Source organism: Halichoerus grypus, chromosome 7 (genome assembly GCF_964656455.1).
Source record: "Halichoerus grypus chromosome 7, mHalGry1.hap1.1, whole genome shotgun sequence".
Lineage (NCBI taxonomy): Eukaryota > Metazoa > Chordata > Mammalia > Carnivora > Phocidae > Halichoerus > Halichoerus grypus.
In genome coordinates, this window is record NC_135718.1 from 19,491,796 (window position 1) to 19,517,616 (window position 25,821).

The following is a 25,821-nucleotide window of genomic DNA, read 5'->3' on the forward strand; positions in this document are numbered from 1 at the left end:
CTCTTGCAAGTGAGCTTAGGGAAGCCTCTCAGTTGGAAAGCAATATTCTGCATTGTTAAGGTCACCAGCCGTGAGCAGATGCAGACTCAGTCTACAGTGGTACAGCCACCGTCACCCTAGTGCTCGTCTGGATCCAGTGAAATATGCTGTGTCCCCACCTAAATGTACTCCTACCTTATTACCCCAACTCACCAACACGAAGCAGTGCTTTTTTTTCTTTTCATCTTTTTATTTTGCACTATAAAAAACAACATCAACAACAACAACAACACCCAGTAACATACTGCTTTTCTTCACATTCATATGGATTTTAGGAAATTATTGCCTTTTCCCCCGGAGAGAACCTACAGACAAAAAAGAAGTACCACATTACAAAATCTGCAAACCCCAGAAGTCCACAGCTTGAAGACAACCCCCAGGGGCAGGGAAGATAACGTGTGTCATGAGAGACGAGACAAGCACACATTAAGGACAGCAAGCTGGGGAGACGACCGTGTCAATGCCACTGACCCGGACGTGGCGGGTCCCTCTTTCTCTTGGCACCCGCTGCCACCCCCTGAAAGGGGTGATTTTTGGTCTAAGGTCTGAAGAACTCCTTTCAAACGACACAAGAGATGCTTTGAGGAGAGGGGTGACGAGGAAGGTTCAAGTATGAGTAAGAAATCATGCGAAGTCCGAAGTCAGGGAAGAACCCACAGTGGAAAGGACACCCAGAGAGGTCGACGTCTTGCTACTTCAACCATCCGCCTCCACCTGGACCCAAGAGGGAGTCTCGGAAACATGGGAGGGTTCAAATCAGCATCTAGATGGCGTCCCTCCAAGCCCTGGACAGGGTTGCTTTCCTGACTGGGTGGTGATCAGCTTATGCCCTGAAGCAACAGACAGATACGGAGACTGCCAAAGTTAAAAAAGTAAGGTGGAAATTGTGCTTCCTTCAAAATGAATTGGCTTCATCACTGCCTTTTCTCCCGGTCTAGCCACTGCGCTCTCCCACGTTGCTGTGGGTATTTATTGCCTTGTGCTGGAAATGGAAAGGCGAGCTCGGAGGTGCTGGGCCCGGGCGGTCCTGAGAGGGCAGGGGTCTGGAAGTACAGTAGTCAGCACGCGCTGTGGTCTCATCATGGCCTGGCCTTCCTCCGTCCCCAAAACCTATCCCCGCCGTCAGCGTCAAGCACGTTTGCAAGCCTGGTGACCGCTCATTGTCCCGCCGGGGCAGCAGGACAGAGTGAGGTTTTCAGTATTGCACAGGTATGAAATGTCCACGAGTTTCAAAAAAGCAGAATCACAGTTGTTCTTGGGGCTGGGCTCGTTCCCCGATCCCGGTTTTAGCAGGAGGTGGCTGTGGCCATGGGGCTCCTGCTGAGCTCTGAGACTGTCGAGTGGGTGGGCACCGGGGCCAGCACCGAGGTAGGGAAGGTGCAGTAGGAACCCTGCAGGTCAGGGCTCAGTGTCTGCAAATGGGCTATGAATGACGAGCTTGCTGCCTCCCCTTGGCAGGAGGGAGCCTGGGGCGTGGAAGGCAGGATCTCAGACTCATACTGCAGGAGCTGGCCCATGAAGCCAAAGTTGGGCGACACCACACTCCTCCGCTGCTTGATGTAATCGAAGGCATCCTTCAGGCGGAACTGCTTGGCTTTCATGAGGTAAGCCATGCAGATGGTGGGCGAACGGGAGATCCCAGCCTCACAGTGGACCAGGACCTTGCCTCCCTTTTCCCTGACACAATCTGGAAGGAAGACAAGACAGTGAGGACGAGTTGGGACTGGAACCCAAAGGCAATGATGCCAAGATACAAGGATTCAACACAAAAGTAACCTAGTCATCATAATGTCACATCTGTCCAAGAGCTGAGGTTCCCAGTCTTTAATGCCCACTGGCAAGGACAGAGCTCATGGGGTCTCCCCAATGTCTATCCCCACGTAGGGCCTTTCTAATCTTCAGACGTGCTTCCCTGTTTTCCAGGATACTTGCACAGATTCTGCCCCTGAAGGTGCTAGATCTGGGGTAGTACTCCCTTTCCTGGAGATGCCATCCTAACTTGGGTTCCACGGATGGGTTTCAAGAGGACATTGCAAAATCCTTGACAATTGCATGGAAATTTATTGGGTAGGTACATTTTTCTGAGAGCGCCCCAGGGTCAAAGACTGACTCAGAAAAGCAATTCCTGCCTTTTGGGATCTGATTCTAATGGGGAGGACCTAGGCCCTCTCCTGCTAGAGGCCTGCCAGCCTCCCTGGGTACCCTGTCTGGCTGTGCCAGGGCAGGATGCTTGGCTCAGCTCCCAGGGTTCCCACCACCAAACATACAATAAATAGTGCACAGCCACTAATTATAGCCCTAGCTAAGTGACGCTTACTAGACTGGAAGATATAAATGGCTTTCACAAACTCCATCTTGCACAACAATGGGACTCACTGCTATAAAGCTACCACCATCAGTTAGCATTCTTTAGCTCAATATGACAAGGTCTCCCTCCTTTTCTGTTCCACTCCTCCCCCCAAAAGAACTACAACAGTTAAAAACGAGGGGCGAAAGGTTACGCATATATATATACACACATCAATTAAAAACCACAAAAAACAGTCTTTCCAATTCCCTCTCTTGCTAGTGAGGAAACAATTACAACATTACAACACAGGAAGTCTGATGTACCTGGTACAATGTAAAGCCACAGTGTGCAAAAACACTTAAGGTTTTGAAGGGCAAATAAAGTCAGCTCCCTTACGCAGCTCCCTCCTCAAGTTCAAGAAGTTTACAAATGAATCTGTAAGATCTAAAAGATCAAGTTTCTGAAGAGTCAAGGAGGAACCCCGGAGTTTCCTCAACAGAACAAAAGTCCCAAAGGATACAGTGTAGCTCATTAGAGGTACCCCCAATTTAGTCTGACTGAAAAGAAAAAAAGTTCCTGTAAATTAGTTCAAAGGGGACCCCAACCCTTAGGATTGCACAGTCATGACTCCGATCTTCCTTTGCTCCTTGTAGACTAGCTTTTAATTGCCCAGTGCCACATCCAAGAAAGCAAAGGGCCTAGAGTATGCTGTTTTTGCTCTGCCCCTCAGGGCTTGTCTACCACGTGCCCTCCCAGGCCCTCCCCTGGGAAGGGGTCAAGTGCATGGTATGGGCTCAGTGCCCCCCTTTCACCAGCAGGGCAAGGAGTCTGGGGAAAAGCATCGTGTGCTCTCAAAAGGCTGTGGGTTTGTGTGGTTGCGTACACAATACACAGGATGGAGAGGGAGGCTTCTGAGAAATGGATGGGGGCGGGTTTCATGACCTCACTGAGTAGCTATCCAGGTAATTAAACAACAGGCAGAGAAGGGCAAGGCATTCCCAGGGTCAGGGAGACAATGTCAAGGGGTTCCCATTCTGAACCCATCATTTGGGCTGCCTCTCAGAGATCCAAAGTAATCCTGTCAGCCCAGAAGCTCAGAGGACCAGGACAGGCTCAGCCTTCTGCCTCTGGAGACTTTCCCAGTGGGTTTCCTATAGAGGAGAAACCACGTGTGATGAGCACAGGGCCCACCATGTGGCTGAAGGGGGTCCCCTTAATTGCTACCTGCCCTGAACAGTTATTGCTGTGCCCAACACCTGCCTTTCCCCCTCCAAAAGCCCTCAAAACAAGATAAGGAAAGTCACATCTCAGCTTCAACACCTACGTGTGTTACAGGGGAAGAAGGCAAGGCCACAAGGTTGGGGAGTCGTGCCTGCAAACCTGAAACAGCCACCGAGGCAGAGAGAGGGGGGAAAGAGAAGCTGTCACACGAGGGAACAATCCAGCCTACGCTCAAGACGTGGAAACCCAAGGCCAGGAGCCCTTTCCAGGCAGAGAGGCCAGAGGTTTCCAGGCCTGTCCAGGGGACTAAATGATAACTGCCCAACACACATGAAAGATGCCAACTTTGCTATGCACAGAGCATGGAGCTTGATCAAATGCTATCTCTAATCCAAAATTAGCTGAAAATGCAAAACAAATTGCCCCTAAAGCAGTCTGCCAAAGACTGTGAAAAGCTGCCAGGGCCCTTGGGGCTCGGTGTGTAAGTAGTGCTCTCTCAATCCTTCTGTTGGCTTTCTAAAAATGCCCCAACCTACGTAGGAGCACAGTGAGGATCGTTCTTTCCCTCCCTTGCTTCCCTGGCGTGGAGCATTACGCACGGACACACTCTGCTTCCCACCCAGCTAGGAAAAATAACAAGAGCGGCAGTGAGTATTGCCATAAAATTATATTAATTCATTTATCTTGCAAATTAAAACTCCTATTAATAGCAACTCGAATCCTGCCCTCTGCCTCTTTGGTGGCTGCAGCCCTTCCTGGCTCCAACTCCTGGTGGTCGCATAGACGAGACACTTTTCTTCTTGGCAAAGGCTAGCAGCCTCCATCGATACCTCAGAACCGAGAACAGGTGCCCCTACTGGGCTCCCCGAATGACTGAGGACGAGTGACTGAACCTACCGATGAAGTCTATTGCTTCTTGAAAGTGGGAGCTAATGTCGGCTGTGTGGCTGTCTTCCACGGGGATCCATTTGTAGTGTAGGTGGGTGGTGCAGGACTCGGAAATCCGCCGGGAGACGTTCAGCAGGGCCGTGATGTGCAGGTTGGCGAGGAACTCGCACTTGGATGCATGGTAGGCACTTCCAAGGTAGAGGAACGGAAGGATTTCAACTGGGCCGCCCTGGAGGGAGGGGAAAAGGACAGCCGGGAAATATCGGATTAGCTTGCTCCTTTAGTAGACGAAGCAAAACAACCCCGACCTACTTGTTGTAAGGTGGGAGGTTCCCTTTCTGGTTTCCAGGTGGAGAGTTCAGAGCCAGGGTAGTTCAGCTCAGAGTGTGGGGAGAGCCTGGCAAACGCTCTACCCGACATGGCTGCCTTGTGACTGACTCAGTGACAGCCAAGCCCACGCAGCAAAGATGTTTCATTTTCTTACACATATCGAGGTAGGGAACGCTAGCAGCCTTCCTGTGCCGACAAGGAGGAGAAGATGTGCGTGAAGGGGAAGAACGGAGAGGCTTATGCTCACGTTCCAGCTGCCCCAGCAGCACCAGGGCAAGCCTTCTAACCTTGGGGCAGCCCTGGCTTCCTTCAAGACGGAACAGGTAAAAACTCAAGACGAGTGCCCCCACCTTACAGTCCTGATATTTTCATGGCATATTTCATCAAACCTAGGACCCCGATGATTGATCCGAAGACACATGTGGGTTTCAGAGATGTTAAAGTGTGCCCCCCAGAAAGGTTGCTTCTTGGAAGTGGAAATGACCACTGTTTACCTGGAATCCCTAAAGAAAACCTATTAAGCCAAGGAGAGAGGGGTTCCTCCTCCCCCTGATCTTTGTCACGTGGGACTGAGGGTTTGTGAGAGATGCTTACATCATTACCCTTTCGGAAGGCCACCCACACACCAGGTTTCCAGTTAAGGAGGATCCCAATTAGAAGCTGAGACCATCTACCCTGAGGCAAAGTTAAAAACAGCTAGCTGGTCAGACTCTGGCAGCCTTAGCAGCTCCAGGGTGGCAAGAAAAACCAGAGATAACTGGGACAATGGGAGGCCCCAGAGACTGAGAGAGAAACACTGGGCTTGGGGGTGGGGGGCGGCGGCGGCAATGGCTGAGTCTCTGGGAGCCTTTCTCATATCATCCATCCGTTTCCTGTGTTCCCATTTCCTGTCCCAGAATAAAAGCAGAACGGAAACTCTGCCGGACTCGTAATAGGGAAAGGGGTGTAGGATGAGGGCTGGCCGAAGGCAACGCTTAAATTACCTGGCATGTGGTGTGTGCTTTTTCTTTCCTGAGAAATCAAGTGTTCAAGCAAAGGCCAGTTTGGCCACTTAGAAGAAAGTCATAGAGGATTTTACCAAAGATAGTAAGAGTAACAACCAGTTTTGTTTTTGTTTTTGTTTTTAAGTAGGCTCCACGCTCAGTGAGGGGCTCAAAATCACGACCCTGAGATCAAGACCTGAACTGAGGTCAAGAGTTGGGTGCTTAACCGACTGAGCCCCCCAGGTGCCCCAAAAACCAGTATTTTTATTAGCACCTACTAGAGCTGGCCCTTGGACTTAACACTTTCGATGTACCTACATAGATCTCTCCCTCTCTTTAGTGCCTGGAATCTTACCCAAGTACTTCTAAAGCCTAGAACAACACACCCCTGAAACCATGTGTCTTTCTTTTTCTGAATCCTCTGTTTAGACTCAAGAGGAAGAAACCAAAGGACTTCAGAAACCCCAAAGGTTAACACAACCTTGCTTGGCTTCTCTCAATGCAGAGCGCTTCTAAGAAATAGCACTAGGGGGTTCCCCGATGAACCTTGGGAGACACATCAGGGCCTCCCCAGTCCTCTCTTGGCCAAAGGTCTGCTGTGCCTTTGCAACATCCTGACAATTCTCGTTTCTCTTTCACTTTCTGAGGAGTGAGGGGAAAACACCACCCAAACAAACAGAAAATAGAAATCCAGCTAAACCACATGCCCATGGCTTGAATGCTGAGGGTTCATCATACGCTGTGTTTTTCAATAAAGGAAAACAAACAAAATAATAACCCTGGCACCTTGCCAAGCTAATAGACTTCCTGACCAGGGATCCCATTCCAGGGAAGTCACTTGGCTTTACTGGGAAGTTTATTCCCAGGGGCAGAGTTCTGCTCATGCCAGGCAGCATCCAGACGTCTTCCTTCTTATGATCTGGACATGTTAAGTACATGTTGTGGGAAATACTTGAAAAGCTCCTCCCACCAAGTCAGGTGCCTAGGATGGGCCCCTTCCAAAAGAGGTTCTGTTTCTGTGGAAAACAGAACGAGGCCTTGAAAAGAACCAGAGTTAAGAGAAGGGAGGCGTTCTGGGCCTACTGTTGCCAGCCCAGCTACAGGATTCTTTGCAAAGAGATCAACTCCAGCTGTGAGACACATTTTTTCCCCTCTGTAAAATGGGAAGGTGGGCTTTGAGCTCTGGTTTCTGCCAGCTTTGGGTCCTTGCCCGCCTTTCCCTCATCCTCCAGCACTGAAGGGGACCCCTGACTGAGCCTTTCACACACTTTCAGGCTTTAAAGAGTTGCCAGAAAGTAACATTCCTGGAAGGGAAAAAAAAAACCTACATATTTGTAGGAGCATGAAATCCTCTACAGTGTCTCTTGATCTTCTCTGGTTTCAGAATTTATGGAATTGTAAGCAGCAGAAACCCTTAGAGCCTGCTTAGCCATCCAAAGGGTAGTTTCCCCACAACCCTCCCCCAGTCCCGTTTCAGTTAAAAATAACAAAAAGACACACCTCCACAGGTACTAGGTTGGTTTGCAGAAACTGCAGAGCATGAACAATTACAAAGAAGATTAACACAGGAAGCCTGAAAGTCAGCTCTGAAACATCTTCAGGGAAACCTAAACTGATATTCTGAAGCTTCTCTGCACTTCCTAGGCCAACTAATAATAATGTATCTTTCACTTCCCCGTTTCTCCAGAAGCTGTCAAGCGTCCTGTGGCTCCTTTGCTCTTGTCAGCTTGTTTGCTGGAAAGAAGCCCATTTACTCTTGGATGGAAACTCAAGTTGGCAAGCAACAGCTCTCTGAAGCTAGAGGGCTCTGCCGACACCCGGATCCACAGAAGAACGCACCAGTGCTACGGAGCGGGGAGAGGGAGAGCCAGGGGGCCGAGGAAGGAACGGAGTCCGCAGCCAAGACGGCATTTCCAAAACCACTCACCTGGTCATAGGCTGGCCTGTAGCTGAGGCTGAGCACTGGTTTCCCACACTGGCTCATGAGGGCTTTCTCGGTTTCAACCTTCTCTTGTGAAATGGGCTGTACGTCCACACAACACTCAGGATACTCCGAGTAAAAAGTCTCATATCCTCCTGCAAGGTTAAAAAAAAAGAAAAAAAGGAAGATAGATGTTAAGCATTGATTTCTCAGGCTTTTAGAAAATGTCCAGAATTAATCAATACCCTAAGTGTGGAAGAGTCAATATTAAGCTAACATAGATTCTGGTCTTGTAAAAAAAATTGAGCCAAACCAACTAATAGCTTTGGAGCAGAAATGGGCTACACACACACACAAACACACATTCCCTCTTTTCTAAAAAGTTATAGTTCAGAGAGGCAATGATTAATTTTTGCATCTATCAGAAGCAGCTGAAAGGAACTCTGACATCTGGCAATATTAACAAAATCCCTCCAGAAAACAAAAGCTATTTTCACTTACTTATCTAAAATGCAGGTGTGATTATGCAAAATTGCATTCACTTGCAAGAAGAGACTCCTGAATTGGTCTGTTTCATCCCTAGCCCATTAGCTCTGAACTGGACTATAGATGCAATCCCCTCTATTCATAAGGGAATGGGGGCTAATATGAGGTTTAAACTCAGTGCAATAAAACAGCCCTGCCCTTTCTCACTCCCAAGGAGCTAAAGAACACTGCTGACAATCCTCTCTATAGGTCCAATTTTGAGTAATCAATCTAGTTAATTACCTTCCAAACCAAACTGGAGGCACGAGGCCTTTAGAACTTAATTCTCAGTCCCAATATGTAAAAACTGTTTCTCTCCCCTTCAAGACCACCTACCCTTCCTATCTTCCTTAGCTTCCCCTCCTGATCTTTCTTCCCTACAAGTCCTCAAATGGTAACTACCAGCAGGTATGACTGTAAAAATCCTTAATATTACATTTAAACTTCTCCAGATGGGTCACTTAAGGTAAAAAATACTTTCTGACCAAGTCACAGAAACTTGGGCATATTAAAGAAGTCTCAGGCCCAGAACTCAATGGGAAAGAACCAAATGAAAAACATGCCAAGTGCTGCCAGGTGAACAGGACAGTCTCACTTGGGGAAGCCCTCACTCCCAATCCAAAAGGACCCAAGGGACTTCCGAGAGCCTCCAGAAAACCTGCTATTTCTTTCTGACCCAGAGAATTCACCTAGGGTCAAATCATCAATTAAATATGCATTCCGAGCCCATGTATTTTCCACAAAGTCCCCTTTCTTCTGTCTCTTAGTGGTGTGATAGGCCCACAGTGGAGCCCACGGTGGCCTTAAACCCCTGCAGTAGACAAATGGTTAATGGATAACATGGCGGTCTCCAGCTCCCTCCCAGAAGCTGCAGCCAATTCCTAGAATGAGTCATCTTGCCATTACTGCTTCCTCCCAGCTTGCTGGAACTGCCCCCGCCCCCATTGAGTACACTCAAATCTCCTCTGTGGTCACTTCAACAAAAAGCCCATTGGGCCCTCCCCAGATGAGCTTCTGGTCCTCCTGGTCATGATAGGAGACCACACGCCAGGGAGTAACGGAGGTGGGAGGTGGTGGTGTTTGTGGCTTAGTTTCCTCCTGCCCCCACCGTAGCCCCTGGACCCTTTCCCTCCTAGGATGTAGACAGAAGGTCACACTTAGGGACCCACAGCTTCATTGGAAGAGGTGACCCTAGTTAGTAAGTCACTTCCTGTGCCCGGGCCTCCAATGTTTTGGGTTCCAGGGCACAAACTGAGTGATACGGGATGGGAATATGGAGTCAAGAGTGGCCCAGGCCCTCCCAAACTTTCCCAAGAATGAGGCTTGGGAAAGACAAGCCTTCAGGCCACCCCAATTCTTGTCTTTAAATAGCACACTTAAAAGAGATGGCTGTCAGGACAGACAGGAGGTGCGGGTGTGGGCCGGGTCCTGCCTGCCTGTTGACAAAATAAGGCAGGCAGACAAAGCTGCTCAGTGTAGTTGAGGGACAGATAAACAAGGGGCTGTCTCTTCAAGCTGGGGTCAGGAGTCCTTCAGATTAGATGGTCTCTTTCACCCACTCCCTTCAGAGGCAGGGAGAGACGACCGTTCTCTGGTGCCTCACTTGAGCTGCAAGAGCTGTGGGAATTCTTTTGGCTGCTTCAATCCTCTTCAGAGTGATTCTGCTTTTGATCACCGCTGCATGACCAAGGGAGCAGAGAAGCTGCATGGACACTGTATATAAATACACACTGACAATGCCATTCGGTTGTCATCCCATTTTAGTGTTATTTTGGGGGGGGTGGAGGACGATAAAGGGAAGTATAAAAGTCATTATTGCCCCCAAGATCTGAAATGCTGCTAGATTAAAACCTGAATTCATCATATCTGGACATGAGGTAGATGAAGAAATAAAAATTTTCTTGGACAACAATTTAACATTTGTAGTGTTATAAAGTAACACTAAAGATAAAAGATAAAAGATACTGTTAAGTATCCAACAATTCCTACTGAAATTTAAAATGCACACAACTATCAACCTGGCAATTCTCAGAATCTCACTGAAAGACTGCACACGTAAAGCATTTGAACAAAAAATATACCCAACAACATTGCCTCAAATAGCGAGGTTGAAAGCAACCTACTGGCTACCACCAGGGGACTGGTTTAAGAAGTAAGGGGCACCTTACTCAGTAGGTTAAGCGTCTGCCTTTGGCTTGGGTCATGATCCCAGTGTCCTGGGATCAAGCCCTGGGCCCTGCGCCGGGCTCCTGGCTCCCTGCTAAGGCGAGGGAGTCTGCTTCTCCCTCCCCTGTTTGCATGCGCCCTCTCTGTCCCTCTCCAATAAATATTAAAAATAAAAAAATAAGTAAAATGGACACGTATGCTCTGATAAGGATAAATCTCCCAAGATCTAGTTAAGTGTAAGAAGCAGGAACAGGAAATATACAAAACGATTCTATTTTTTAAAGATACTGGTGGAAAACTAATTTGTCTAAAGACGAACAAAAAATAGTTGGTGGCTGTCTCTGGAGAGTGGAACTGGGTTCAAGGGCGTGCAGAAGACCCACTTCTAATCGTACAGCCTTTGTGCTTTTAAAAATTTTACCTGTGTGTGTTACTGTCATTTTAAAAAAAAAACATTTTAGACATGCATTTTCCCGAGATGTGAGTCTACAGAGCCGCTTACTTCCTGTGGCAGTAACTTCTAAACAGTCAGCATGACCCCCCCTGGAGAGGGGTGGGGAGCAGAGGTAGGACGGGGGATTTCCTGGACTATATCTTTCATGCTACTGGGAAGGCAGTAGCTTTTCCTGTACTCATGGCTAAGAACGGGAGGCAAAAACCACCATCAGGAAGAGAAAGAAATCCCGGGCTAAGTGTGAAATTTCTGCAGCGCTTGGAGGGCATCCCTCCTTCTCCTGCAAGCTGAGGCTGGTGGAGAAGGAAGATGATCATCTTCTGCCTGTCATCTCCCTAACAGGAATCAACAGGGGACAGTCTGCAAGAGGTGCTAATAGAGGTGGGGGCTCCGAGTGTGCTCTCCAGGTCTGGAGTGTGTGAAATTCCCCAAGTTGCGTGGTTTTGAAACAGGGCCCTCAACGCTCAGTTCACTGCACCCGAGTTCTGAACCACATCACTGCTGTTTCTCAAGGTGTCTGCAACAGCGTTGGCAGGGCCTCGGGGCACAGCTTGGGCTGAACACTCATCTCAGCACTGTGGACTGTCTTCCGTACGTTGGAGGTTACAAAGGACCTAAATACAAGGCGGGAGAAGTCATAGGAAGTGACCCAGAAATCAATGCTCTGTAATTTGAAAGTCAGTCACTCACTACCCGGGCCGGGGAAGTCGAAGTCCTCTCTCCAGCAGGTGTAATGGACGGACCGGTGGGGCAGCTTCTGGGGCATCTCAAACCAAAGGCGACGGAATCCCCTCCACCACCACCCTGCTACACCTCTCCTAAATCCTGGGGCTCGCTGGCCGGCAGCCTCCCACCCCTGGCAGACAGCAGGAGGCCAGCCCCGGGGATGATCTGCGGGGGTGGTGGGGGGGGAGGGTTTGAGGGAAAAGGTGAAAAGGGTGGGAAGGCTGTCAGCTCCAAATGGAGCTAGAGAAAGGCCTGGGAGGGGAGAAGGGAAGGCCAGAGGAAAACAATAAAAAGTAGTAAAATGAAGTGGAAAGGAAGGGGAGGGACTGGCCCGGGTCAAAAAGGCAAGAGGGGTCGGTGAAGACAGCCTAACACACGTTAATTGTCCAGGCGGGAGGAGAGGGGACGCCGCGGCGCCACGCTCCGGGGGGTCGCGACCTGCTGATCCCGCCTGATCTGCCTGTCAGAAAGGCTCAGAGCCCAGGCCCCAGCGAGGGCGGCTAAGCCGGCGCCAGCAAACGGGGGCCCGCGCCCAGCACGAGCCGACGGCCCCCGCGGCTGAGAAGCGGCGCCCCCGGCTGCGCAACCAACCCCACCCACCCAGGCGGCCGGGAGCTTTCGAGGAACGCGGGTGGGGAGGGGGAAGCTCTGAGGGCTGACACTGGCAGCGCCCTCCCTAGCGCCCGTCAAGCCCCAGGGCGCAGACTCGGGCAAGTGGAGACTACCGGGTGCCGGGTCGCGGAAGGCGCCCCGCACGAGGAGGGGACCCCAGAGCCCCGGGGCGTTCGCCGCGCGGGGGGCGGGGGTGGGGGGGGAGGGCGGTGACAGGGGCTCGGCGGCCCCGACGCGCTCACCTTTGAGGAAGTAGACCCGCGGGCCGGCGGGCAGGCAGGCGAGCAGCGAGGTGAGCACGACCCGCGCGGCGCTCTCCTCGCGGAGCTTCTGCCAGTGGCGGCTGCCCTGGTCGAGCACGACCACGGCCGCCACGCCGCCGCCGCCCTCCTGCAGCAGCCGCGCGCGCGCCGCCTCGTCGGGCAGCACGTAGCGTGCCGACACCGCGCCGCCGCGGGCCCGCCGCAGCACCACCGAGTTGAGGTTGACGTTGAGCGAGCCGCGCACGCTCGAGGCGGCGAAGGCCAGGTAGGGCCGGCAGTCGAGCACCACGCAGCGCGCCGCCGCCTCCTTGCGGAGCATCTTGCGCAGCTGGCGCCCGTCGAGCGACGTGACCTTCATGCCGCCGCCCCGCGGTCCCGCGCCGCGCGCCCCGCAGGTGCCCACGGCCAGGGTGCCCGCTGGCGAGGCACGGGAGGGCGACCCGCGAGGCTGCGGCCGGCCGAGCGAGCGAGCGAGCCCGGCGCCGGTGCGGCCGCTCAACTCTTCTTTCCCGCCCCGGACGCTCGGCAGCCGGCCCGGCCACTCGCCGCCCCAGAAGCCGGGGATTCCGCCAGCAGCGCCGCGTTTTATGTGAATGACTGTGCGGCCTGTGACGTGGCTGCCCATATAAGGCCGAATATGGGTATTTCCCCGCCCCTTCGGGCTGTGGCCACGCCCCGGGGAGCCGGAGGCGTGGGGCGGGCGCCGGGCGTTAGTCAGCCGGAGAAAGAGGAAGTGGAAGGCGCCTCCCTCCGCTTTCTGAGGCTTTGCGCGGAGAGACACTCACTCGCGCATCACCGAGGGCTGCCGGTGGGGTGTCAGGAACGCCACGAGGCCGAGGTGACCCACGCTGTGCGGGAAGAGGAGGAAGCGGAGGAGGCAGGGCCTGGCGCCGCACAATCCGGCTTTGAGTTTCATAGACGTAGGTGCCGAACCTGCTGGGTGGGGGCCTGCCAGGCACCGAGCCAAGGCCGGGCCGAGGGGAGCCCAGGGCCAGTGCCCCCAGATGAATCGGAAATGGATTTTGGTCTTCACCCAAGTCTTGACGCGTGAAACGAGATGATAGCTGGGATTGGCTTCAAGGCATGGATTATGGATGACTCAAGATTGGGTTTGTGTTGGTAACCGTTGAAGTTCAGTGATGGGTACCTTATACTGGGTTCATGATACTGTTTTCTCCACTTTTCTGTTTGCTTCAAATGATCCATAATAAAAGTACCTAAAAGTAAAAATGGAGAGAAGAGCCAGCAAAGGATTAACAGCCTTTTCTCCGTCACACTTCAATAATAATTAGAATAATTGTTTTTTGAGGAGCTCTTTTCTGGCCCCTGGAAAGTCTGTCACGGAATCAGCTGCAGCATCAACATGCATCCGTTGATGGAGCTCAGTCCAGGCAACTATCCAGGTGGCTTCTGGATTTGGGGGATTATCTGTGGATCAAGTCTAATCCCAGGCTGTCTGCCCCCACCAGTCCCCAGCAACGTCAGGCTTCCCATCCCCAGTCTTACTGAACTGGACACGTTCCCTCATTCAGCAAGTATTTATTGAGGGTCAGCTTTGTGCCAGGGCTCTGCTCGCTGCAGGGACAGGTGTGAGGGAAACATGCTTCTACCCTCTAACCCGTGACCGGAGTGGGGAGGGGGCTGCTCAGTGGAAAACAGCCTGCCTCCGCTAGAAAGGTGCTTGTTTACTACAGACAGAGGAGAATGAGGTTTTTAGAAGGAAGCAGAAATCAAATTCTGAAATCACAGGCAATCAAACCGGACGCTAGATAGTTGCTATTGGGTCACAGCGGCATTCAATCAGAGGCACTGTCCTGGCCCAGACAGTAGAGACTTAAGGAAGATGGGATGTGGGGGTTTTCTTTCTCTGTGGGGTTATTCCTGCCAGCCTTCCCTGCAGTTGTCTCCCAGTGTCACCAGCAACATCCACCACCAGACATTTCAGCCAGAGCCACGCAAGCCTGGAGCACCCACAGGGCCAGGCTCTGTGTTGGGGGCTGGACACCAAAGTGAGCAGGACCCACTCTCTGCTCGGGTTGCCCCAGCCCAGAGAGGAGGCTTGGCGCAGCACCAGGCCTCTGTAAGGTCCTGCAGTCAGTATGGAAAAGCATCCAGGCTGTAGGGAGTGGGGACCTGGAGAAGGCCTCCCAGAGCAGGGGAGAGCTGAGGGGAACTTCAAAGAATGAATTGAGGTTAGCCAGGCCTCGAAGGGGGAGGGTGGAAGGCATTCCAGGCAGAGGAAACTGCTAGAGGTAAAGAAAAACAAAACAAAACAAAATGCCTGCTTGGTGTGTGGGAGACCAAGGCACTTCTGGCATTTATTAGAAAATTAAGCAGGGTCAGATGACGGAGGGCCTTGTGTGCCATTTACGGCATTTGGATCTTATCCTTTGGCTGGAGCAGCCCTGGATGAGGGGTCTTACTCAGTGACCTGGTCAGGTGACATTTGGGAACCTCTCTGAGGCAGCACTGTGGAGGATGTTTTATTTGAGAGTGGGGGTAGGGGTCCAGACTGGAGTCAGGGAGACAGATAGGAGGCTTTTGTGGGTAATCCAGGCCTGAGCTGATAAGGGCCTGCCGGAACTTGGCAGTGATAGCAGCGATTGAAGAGGCCACGCAGATGGGAGAAACGTTTAGGAAGTAAATTGCCGGAAGGGATGGGATGGGGAGACAGTAAAGGGGACGCCAAGGTTTTCAACTGGGGTAATTGGGGTAATTGGGTGAATGGTGACACCTTTAGATAGAGAACCTACAGGAACAGATCTGGGTGAGTAGCAGCAGGAGGGGGGGTGACATTCAGACGTGTTAATAAGTTAGAGGTGATCATGGACCACTCAAGGGGGTACCCAGTAAGGGGGGGGGTGGCCTGGCAGCCAGTGCAGAAAAGTCATCTGTCAGCCTCTGTTTCCATGTCCAACAGATCACCAGGTCCCAGGATTCTGCCCTTTCCAGTCCCGGGGCAGGGCTGGCTGGCTTCATGGGTGTCTGACCTGTATTGGTACACGGGGCCCCATGCTTGGTTTACTGCTCTGCTGTCACTCTCTTGAAATTCTTAATAATTTTTGGACGAGGAACCCTGCATTTTCTTTTTGCACCAGCTCCCATAAATTATGTAGCTGGTTCCGCCCATGGCTATAGTTAAAAGGCCCCATCATCTCCCATACTGGGCTGTATAGTAGTGTCCTGTTTCCCAACCTCCAAGCCTTCTCCTTGCTCTCTCATCCTCTGCAATGTGATCTTTTTAAGCATGGATCTGAGCATAAAGCCCACCTGCTCTGCTCGGAAACCCTCAATGACACCTACACACTGTCTGATAAAGTCCAGATTCCTTAGTAGAACACCAAGGTCCTCCTCGTTCTGGCCAGTTGGCCAGAACCCATCTCTAACCTTGTTTCTCTCCTTCCTTTCTGCCCCTCCCCCAGGCTCCAGTTGTTGCCTGTTTCCTAAACTTGCCCAGCATTTTACTGACTGCTGCTTTTCGACAGGACCACAACTCATTCCTTTGTATAGGGATCCTTCACCTTCACACACAGCTCCAGAGCTACCATTGCACCTCCAAGAAGCTACCCCCTTTATCCGCAGCCTGTTAATCAGTTGCCCTCCTAGGGTCTCACCTTTGTGCAGTTTCTCCCTCCCCCAACCTGACACGTGAGTGTCATCTGTCCTGCCATTAACCTCCCAGGCCACACTGAGGATTTATCTCACCAACTGTGCCTGCGTCATAACATCCAGCACGTGGTGGGAGCCCGATCCATGTGGTAGGATGGAATTCAGTGCTTGCTGAGACTTGCAGCTGGCTTTTTAGGAAGCACCTGGGAAGAAAGTTGGCCACAGTATATAAATCACAGCATTAGACCCTGGGTAAAGAGGCAAGATAGAAGCTGTGGACACACGGTTTCCTAGGGTCAGGAACTGGGCTTCATCGGCCACAGGCCTAGCAGGGAGAGGAAGGTGTCTGAGATTGGAATTATGTAAATACTCATGCCTGTCCACCCTACTGCTTTGAATGGGGGTGAGGATGGGTTCAGGGAAAAAAAGCAGAATTTAAATTAATATTGTGAGTACATGAGGCAGGGCCTCTTCTCCCTGCCAATTATACTCAAAGGGAGACAAGAAGTTGTTTTTGTTTTTTTTTTAAGATTTTATTTATTTATTTGACAAAGAGAGAGATAGCGGAGAGCAGGAACACAAGCAGGGGGAGTGGGGAGGGAGAAGCAGGCCTCCCGCGGAGCAGAGAGCCCAATGCGGGGCTCGATCCCAGGACCCCGGGATCATGACCTGAGGCGAAGGCAGACGCTTAACGACTGAGCCACCCAGGCGCCCGGACAAGAAGATTTTTTAGGTTTCTCGGTGCTCGTTTGAGCAGTCATCCTAACCCTGACGCCCTGGTTCATCGTTGTGATCTGGGATTCTTACCCTTTGGAGGGTCGGGGTCACCCTTTTAAAAATGTTGTGGGCCTACAGCGTTCAGCTTCCAGTGTCAGGGAGTTACACAGACCTGGGAACTCCTGTGTCCGTCTCGGCTCATCTCAGCCTCAGTAGGAGCTTCTGGGATTTCTTCCCAGCCCTGCTTCCCAGCCCCCTGCCCATAAGGTGGGCCCAGGTGGCCAGTGACGATGGATCAGAAAGGACCCAAAAATGCCAGGGAGGGGCCCAGGGCAACCCCAGGGCCTGCCCAAGGATCCTCTCAGAAGGATGAATTTTGCCCCCCTCTTCATTTATTTGTTTCTGATTATGCAGGTAGCACATGCTCATTGTGGAAAATGGAGGGAAGTAAAAATGCTGCCGCCTTCTTCTTCTTCCCCTCCTCCTCCTCCTCCTCCTCCTCCTCCTCCTCCTCCTCCTTCTTCTCTGCTCTCTCAGGCTTATGATCCCAAATCAAGGCTGCCAGTCAGGTCTGGACCCTAGACTTGCTTCCCACCATCTTGCATAAAGGAAAGAGCACTGGACTAGGAGTCAAAGATCTGGATTCCCATCCAATCTCTGCTGTGGCCAGCTTTTATTCCTTTTTTTTTTTTTTTTTTAAGATTTTATTTATTTATTTGACAGAGAGAGACACAGTGAGAGAGGGAACACAAGCAGGGGGAGCAGGAGAGGGAGAATCCCCGCTGAGCAGGGAGCCCGATGCGGGGCTCGATCCCAGGACCCTGGGATCATGACCCGAGCCGAAGGCAGATGCCCAACGACTGAGCCACCCAGGTGCCCCTCTTCTTGAGTTAATATTTGTAAATGACTTTTGTGTGCGTGGGTGTTTTTCTCCCCATGGACCTCTCTCTCCCTTGCCCCCAGGTTTCTTGGAATGGGGTCAATACAGTGTTTCCTCATGAGTCCATGGCACTTGCTGTGTGACTGGTGAGAATCACTCATCTTCTTAGAGCCATGGTTTCCTCTTTTATAAAATAGGGACATTAATGTCTGTTTGCTGATGGTGACTGATGATGACAGAATGTACATAAAGCTGTATTGCATGATGGAGGCCAAAGATATTTGTATGGCCACTGTTGCTAATACTATCCATCAGCAAAGCATTTACTCATTTACTCGGTTAAATCCTGGTGCCCTGGTACATTCAGTTTCCTCTTCTGTAGCTCATAGGTTAATATATGTAAAGTACTTAGAACACTGCCTGGCGCCTATTAAGAACTCAATGAATGTTAGCTAGTTGAACAGACTGTAGTATTTGTTCCAGCCAAGAAAAGACTTTTCTAATAGCACAGGAAAAAAAAAGATGGGGGTAGGCATGGCAGGGAAGAGGAGCTGCCTAACGCAGCTGGCAATCAAAGAATTATTAGAAGCCTATGAACTTGTTCTTCGGAAAGTCTACTGAGTATAGGGAGATAGTTAAGAGTAAAAATCACCAGACCCACTTATAGTAAGGCAGGAGAGACAAGATGCTGTTCACACAATAATTGCGAAATTGGGTGGTTTTGAAAATGTTGAGAAATGAAGACATTTTACAAAAAGAGATGGCTAAAGCCTGGAGTATTAGAGCAGGTGAGCCTGGAAGAGGAGTGGGGACTTGATAAATAACCCCTCCAATTCTAAGAGCAAGGACTTGGGGGTGTGACATCCTGAAGTTCAAGTCCCTGGTCTGCCTCTTACTCGTTGTGTGACCTAGGCAAGTTACTTCACCTCTCTAAGCCACAATGCTCTCATTTGGAGAAAAAAAAAGGGGGGGGGGAGGTTAATAATAGTCCCTACCTCATAGGGATGATAAGATTAAATAAAGTGCCTACAAAAAGCCCTCCTCTGTGTGCCTGGAGCATGGTGAGGGCTCCATGCGAGCCATTATTTTTCTTTATGAAAAGTGATTAGAGGCACCGAAGCACAGAATCTTGGCAGTAAGGAATTTTAATTCTACCTTGAAATTTTCCAGAAAGGAAGCTTACTGCCTCAGGAGACATTTTTGAATGAGGCCAAAAAAGGAAACAAGCATGTTCTGAGATATTATGAGATGCCAGGGATATCCTGAGCACTTCACTTATTCTTACAACCACCCTATGATGTAAGTACTATTGCCTCCATTTTATAGTTGACCCAGGTCACAGAACTGAAGCCGACCTCCCTGTTATCTTCCATACTTTCCTTCTGTGTCTGGAGAAATACACTGTATAAGTCTAAACCCTGTTTGAAATATGTGAATAGTCATCTTGTCCCTTCTCTACTGTCTCTTTTCTAAGACAATAGTCCTCATTCCTCACAATAATGGTTTTCCAAACTCCTAGAAAACTCTTTGTTTATTTGCCAGAACTCTTTACTTGTGATCCCTGAATGAAACCAGGGTGCAGCAGAGAATGTCCATTTATTCACAGTTCCTGGGTTCTACCAAAAAAAAAAAAATTCCTGGACATGGTTAGAGGAAGGAAGAGATGATTTGGGAGAGCAAACTCCTGAAAGCAAAGAGATGCAGTTCTTCCCCTCCATGGAGGAGCCACGGGCTGTCTCTGAAGGATGGGAGCAGGACTTCTGTCCTCCAGGCCAGCCTCATCCCAGTGCCTATTCTGCTCTTCAAATTCGGTCTTGATAAGGCAGGGGCATTTTTGAATGCCATAGGAAGTGGGCTGGGGTGGGAGGAGGTTAGAAGGAGCAAGTTTGTGGTCTCCCGAACTTCAACCTAGAAATTCTAGATTCAAGCCGGAAAGATAAATAGCTGGTGCAAGTATGAGTGTGTGTGTGTGTGTGTGTGTGTGTGTGTGTGTACGTGCACGTGCGCACCCTTGAGTGAGCCTGTATTAGCTACACAGTAAGACACCCTGGGGGCAAGGAGGATGGGAGAAACCACCCAGACTTGAAATGTCAACAGCCTCTGGGTAGAGATATTGGCTGCTTATTTCCTCCACTCCTTCCCCCTCCCTCTCCCTCTCCTCCCATCCTCCCTCTCTCTTTTCCCCCTCCCTGTGTGTCTTGTGGTGTTTGAAGATGTTTCCCAGACTCCAGTCTTTTTCCACCTTCATGGATTTTGTCATATCTGAATACTACCTCCTCTGTCATTCCCGAAATTAACTTTACAGAGACTCATTTAAACAAACAAACAAACAAACAAAAAACCCTTATTCTGTCTTAAACCAAAGAAAGAATCTGAGGTTTGATAATCTAATTCTATTTTTTTTGTAGCAGAAATTAAAATATAGGACAATTGAGATGGGAGGTTTTCATCTGCGTACTACCTACAGTAGTCTCTCCTGCTGTCAGGATGCTACCCCGCGCCAACCCCAACAAATTGGGTTCTGGAGCAGAGTGGCCAGTGGCAACTGTATCTTCTGAGCTACAGTTTCTTCTTGCATCAAGTTGGGATAATTAATAAGTTGTAAAGTAGAAACAAAATAACAGACATGAAAGTACTTCGTAAAGCGCTTGGGATATTCTTTCTCATCAGTCATTTCCTTGTTGTTGGGAGAGGTGGGGTCTGGAATTCTATCTCCCCTGGTCCAGAACGAGTGGAAAGCATTCCTAAACCTCAAGCGTTCAGAGCAAGGTCTTTGGCTAAGGCGACACCTGCCCTGCCGTGGGACACCGCGGGAGCCTCTTCTCCTCTCTGCGCATCAGTTCCTTGGCCTCCAAAGGGAGATCGGTTACGGCAGCACTTCTCAAACTTGATGTGCATGAAATCAGAGGAACCTGTTGAAATGCAAATCGTCATTGTGGAGCCTGAGATTCTGCATTTCCAACCAGCTCCCACAGGATGCTGCGGGTGCTGGTCCAAAGACCACACTTTGAGTAGCAAGGAGTTATTAGTACTTAACGCCTAGAGGTGTTGAAGCTTAAATTAGGTAATACGTCCTAAACATTTAGCGTGGGGCTTACTTCAGGAACGTATCCAATAGATAGTAGCTCTATTGTCAATACTATAGTGATTAGTATATATGGGGGGTAGGGGTGGGTTAAGAGGTAACCCCAGATAGAAGAGAGAATGATGAGACTTATTGCATCAGTGGGATTTGGAAAGAGCAAGGTACCAGGAGGCAGGTTCAAGTCCTAGCTTTATAACTCCTGCCATAGCTGTGTGAGTTTGGGCACATCTCTTAACCTTTCTGAGCCTCAGTTTCCCCCTCCTCAAAAGGGAAGGAGAATTGAATTAGGTGGTGTCTAAGTATTTGCTTAGCTTTAAATCAAAACTTGAGGCCAGTAATCCCTGCTCTACCCCTCCCACCCCCACCAAAAGACACTGCTAACAGGCCTGACCTTGGCCATAACCTTGAGCTGCATCTATTGTAGGGATGGGCCTGCTCTGAGCTTGCCTTGACTACAGGGAAGATGAATAACTAGAGAGCTCAGCCTGGTGCCCTTGGCGTTCCTCGAGCCCTGGGTGACATCACCCCCGGAAGCCTCCATTCCTTGGCCAGCTTGTCCGAAGTCCTCCCTGTTAGGATGGGATGATTTGCAGCCTAAGTGGGAGCGAGTTTGCTGTGTGCCCAGGAAAAGGATGTTAAAAAGACACATTTTCAACATTCTATCCCACTGCTTAACCACACTGGAGGCAAAGATGATTCATGACCAAACTCCTTGTAAGCATATATCACACCTGGCAGATGCCTGCCCTTATGCATGTCCCTCCAGACTCTGGACTCAAGACCCAGGCAGCTAGATCCCCCAAGAAACTTGCTTCTCGTTGGAAGAAATGGGCACCCAGCAACTTAGATCCCAAGTGAGAACAGGCCAGCTAAAATGCATGAGTCCCATGGCCTTAAGCACCTTGTCAGTGCTACCCAGACAGTTTATTAACCCACATGTCTGTGCTGAGACTTCACCATGAGAAACATCTATTGAGTACCAGCTGCATGCCTCTGGCTGGGCAAGTTTAGCTGAATAACTTATTTAACCTGTGAATTACATCCCAGCGAAGGTGAGCCTAGTATAGATGGGGGCACTCTGGTTCAGAGAGGCTAAGTGACTTGTTCAGGGTCACACAGCAAGGCATTCAAGTGTCATCCCCTGAGCAAAGTCCACCAGGTTGGGCTGACCCCTTCCTTCTCTCTCCTCTGTTATAAACTTGCATCAAAGGCCCTGTCCTTCACAGCTACATTTGATTATTTACATCTCTCTCTCTCCCTCTGTCCAAAGAGCCAGCTCTTAAGGCCCTTGCAGCCATAAGCTTTAGCCTGTTCCATAGCTGTAACCTGTTCCATAGTTCCACTTGGCCCAATGAATACATGAAATTCAGTATGGTCCGAGCACCCTACCGCTCAGCTCTGGGCTGAGTGGGGAAGGAAGAGGAGCTCAAGAATTCATTCCTGACTTTAGGGGCCTACGGTCGGTTGTTACGGACCTGACTCTGAAAGAGAAAGAGGGTCCACAAGTCAGGCTGGACTTAGTTATAGATTCAAGGAGGGGTGGGGGTTAAAATCAGGGGGAGAGGAGATGGTTGAGGGCCCAAGCAGTCAGGGCAGGCTGGGGAAATGTGTAGGAAGGGAAAACCAGGGAGCATTTACTCGGGAGAGAGGAGAAAGGCTCTGTAGCTGAAGGAGACAGAATGGGAGACAGCACAGGGGTGGGAGGGGGAGGCAGCCAGGTGTCATCTCCAGGGAGATCACCCTGGTGAGGGGCAGGGGAGTTCTGGGACCAGAGAGAAGGTGGGGGGAGGCTAGGTCTAGGAACTAACACCTGCTTCGCGCAAGCAGGCATTATGTATATGGAGTCTAAAAATGTTTATTACCCTTTGACCTAGTAATTCCACTTCTGGGAAATGATCTTAAGGAAAATCTCCAAAATCCGGGGGAGGTAAAGCTATATTCACAACAGTGTTCATCACAGAGCTATTTATAAGAAGGTAAAAATGGAAGCAGCCAAAACATTTCTCATGAGAATGGCAAAGAAATTGGTATATCCAGCAGCCATTAAATGTGATGTTTTCAAAGCCTCTGAATAACATTCAGAATCAATTATGTTAAAACGTTAAGGGAAATGGCAGGTTAGACATAATAACAATAGCCGCCTTTATTGAGTGCTATTTCCTAAAGCCACTGCCTAGGTGCTTTCCCTGTTGGCCTCATATAATCAATACAACAGCCCTGAGCGGGTGCAGTTACTCCCACAGAACAGATTTGGAGACTGAGGCTCACCCAGGTGAGGGCGGGGAAGCCCTGGGATTTGCACCCTGGTCCCACTCCGGTGTGTGCTGACCCCCACCTTATATGACATGATCACATCTGTCAAGGAGACGGGAGAGAAATTTATAGAACCCTACAAGTGTTCTTTTTCAGGGTGGGAGGTGGGGTAGGGGTGATCCCCCCTACTTTTCTGTATTTTCTAAATTTTTCCTCGTGAAGTTGTGATACCCTTTTTGTATCTTTTCCTAATTTTCAGTTCTTTATTCTGTTCATTAGTCTGCAACTCATTTTTTTCCCATTTACCAGTAGGTCTCAGTGATCTTGTCATCTTGTGGATGTCCTTTATTCTTTGGGGGGCCTCGGGTGAATCCCACAGTACAGATTTGGCATGATTTATTTACCTGGGTCTCCCATTGAGGGACATTTTTCCCTACACACCTCTGGACAGAGGGTTGCATTTCTTTCAAGAACGGATTGAAACAAAGGACTTCCCAGGGGCTACACACGTGGTTTTGGCAGATTGGGGTGAGCGCTCCAGATTCAAGGACTGTCCCTGTTGGTAAGCAGCCTGCTGGAGTGAGTGGGTCTGTTTGAAAGATCAGTTTCTCTGGAGTCTTAGGTTTCCGGAAATAATAGCCCTACACCCCACACTCCCCTTGGGCCAGCTCCATCAGCTGACCCTCCTTGGCAGGTGTAGAGCTTTTCTCTTCGGGGGAAGTTACCGATTAGGATCCCCCGCCCTTGATTCATATTGACAGGCAGCTAATCCTGTTTAGCTGTGGGCAAATCCTCTTCAGGAAGTCAGTTACTCCAATGCCTGTGGGCCACCAGGATACAGAACTAACTCTTTTTCATTCAATTCCACCAACTTCCCTGGAGGTTTGTTACAGCAAATGTAGTTTGAAAAACCGGAGCCCGAGCCAATTCCTTAGACTGGCCGTGCCGCCTGCAGCCAGCGTTGTCTGGGCCCCGGGCTGTGTGCTTCATTTACCCAGAATAAGGAGCTGGAGTCTCAAGATTTCAAACAGCTCCAGCCTTCTGCTGTGATTCTTCGAGGCCTTAGAAAGACACAGCGCTGCATCCTACTAGCTCTGTGCTCCTGGGTGAGTTATGAACTTCTCTGAGCGTCAGTTTCTCATCTTTAAAATGGGGGTAGTGAGACCTACCTGGTAGGATTGTGCGAATGAAATGAACTAACTGCCAGGAGTCGGGCGCCTAGCACAGTGGCTATGCCTGGAAGCTGAGCAGGGAGTCATGCTTCTCATCCTTAAAGATCTGAGGAATGGAAGCCCTTGGCTCCCTTAGCCCAGTCTCCAAGGGCTTCCTTTGAGAATTTCTTATTCAGGCAGGGAAGCCTACTCATTTCTCAGCCAAGGCAATGGTACCCTGAGCCACTTAAGCTAAAAACAAAAGCAGCAACAACCAAACACCCCTTCTAAAGGCACCTCTGGACCTCGTTAAGAATCCAAACCCGTACAGCTGCTGTCTGGCCAGCACGTGTTGCTTCAGCCTTAGCTTGTCTTCATTACATCACTTCATCCTGAGCCCTAGCCGCCAGCCCATCAGCCTAAAGCTAGCTCCCAGGAGGGGAGGCATCACCTTAGTGAAGTTGAAAGCTCTAGTCCAAAATGTATTATTAGAGTGAAAAAACCAAGTGGAACAAAGAGTCTGGCACTAGTACTGTAGGAAAAGGGGAAACCCGCTTACCCAGACAGGTGTGTGTTCATATGCTATAGACTTTTTTTTTTAACGATTTTATTTATTTATTTATTTGACAGAGAGAGAGAGAGAGCGCGAGAGAGGGAACACAAGCAGGGGGAGTGGGAGAGGGAGAAGCAGGCTTCCCGCTGAGCAGGGAGCCCGATGTGGGGCTCGATCCCAGGACCCTGGGACCATGACTTGAGCCGAAGGCAGATGCCTGAGCCACCCAGTGACCTTTTAACTCACTTACATGCATTGTGCTGGTATAAAAACTTCTCTAGTATAAAAGTTATCAGCTAACAGCAGTTCCTTCTGGGGAGCGCAGTGTGCTCTCCCTGCTTACTGTTTGCCTTTCTGGTAATGAACACATCTTTTGAGAGAGGCAGTTATTGTAGTGGTTAGGAATGAGGGGATGTTGGAGTCAGACCATCCTGTTTGGCTTCATACTCAGATCTGTGTCTCTGCATCAGGCACCGAAGCTCTTGCAGCTCATTGGTAAAAGTGGGATGACAATAATAACAAAAGCAACCTCACTGGGATATTAGAGGGTTAAGCAAGGAGATGCATATGCTTAGCACAATGCCTGGAATTCAGGAAGCACTCAGAAAAGGTCAGCTGTTATTATTATTTGTATAACTTGTGTGTGTGTGCACACATATATGCATATAAATATTTATATGGCTTGGGCACAAGGGCAGGGGCATTGTGAGGCTGCACATGCCTTCCTGTGACAATCACAGCCATAAAAACAGAGGCGAGAATGCAAGCTGGTGCAGCCACTCTGGAAAACAGTATGGAGGTTGCTCAAAAAGTTGAAAATAGAGCTACCATATGACCCAGCAATTGCACTACTGGGTATTTACCCCAAAGATATGAATGTAGTGATCCGAAGGGGTACGTGCACCCCAATGTTTATAGCAGCAATGTCCACAATAGCCATACTATGGAAAGAGCCAAGATGTCCATCGACAGATGAATGGATAAAGAAGATGTGGTATATATATACAATGGAATATTTTGTAGCCATCAAAAAAACGAAATCTTGCCATTTGCAATGACATGGATGGAACTGGAGGGTATTATGCTAAGCAAAATAAGTCAATCAGAGAAAGACATGTATCATATGACCTCACTGATATGAGGAATTCTTAATCT

The 25,821-nt window shown here is 49.9% G+C and overlaps 1 protein-coding gene across 1 annotated transcript; it reads right to left on the reverse strand.

Moving 5' to 3' along the window:
- Positions 1-208: 208 nt before the first annotated feature.
- DUSP5 (dual specificity phosphatase 5) lies at positions 209-13,189 on the reverse strand. Its single transcript, XM_036070027.2, has 4 exons — positions 12,398-13,189; positions 7,679-7,827; positions 4,448-4,667; positions 209-1,726 (listed from the first exon to the last, which is right to left on the reverse strand). The coding sequence occupies exons 1-4, from the start codon at positions 13,041-13,043 to the stop codon at positions 1,326-1,328; spliced, it is 1,416 nt and encodes a 471-aa protein (XP_035925920.2). The 5' UTR covers positions 13,044-13,189; the 3' UTR covers positions 209-1,325.
- Between the last annotated feature and the right edge of the window lie 12,632 nt (positions 13,190-25,821).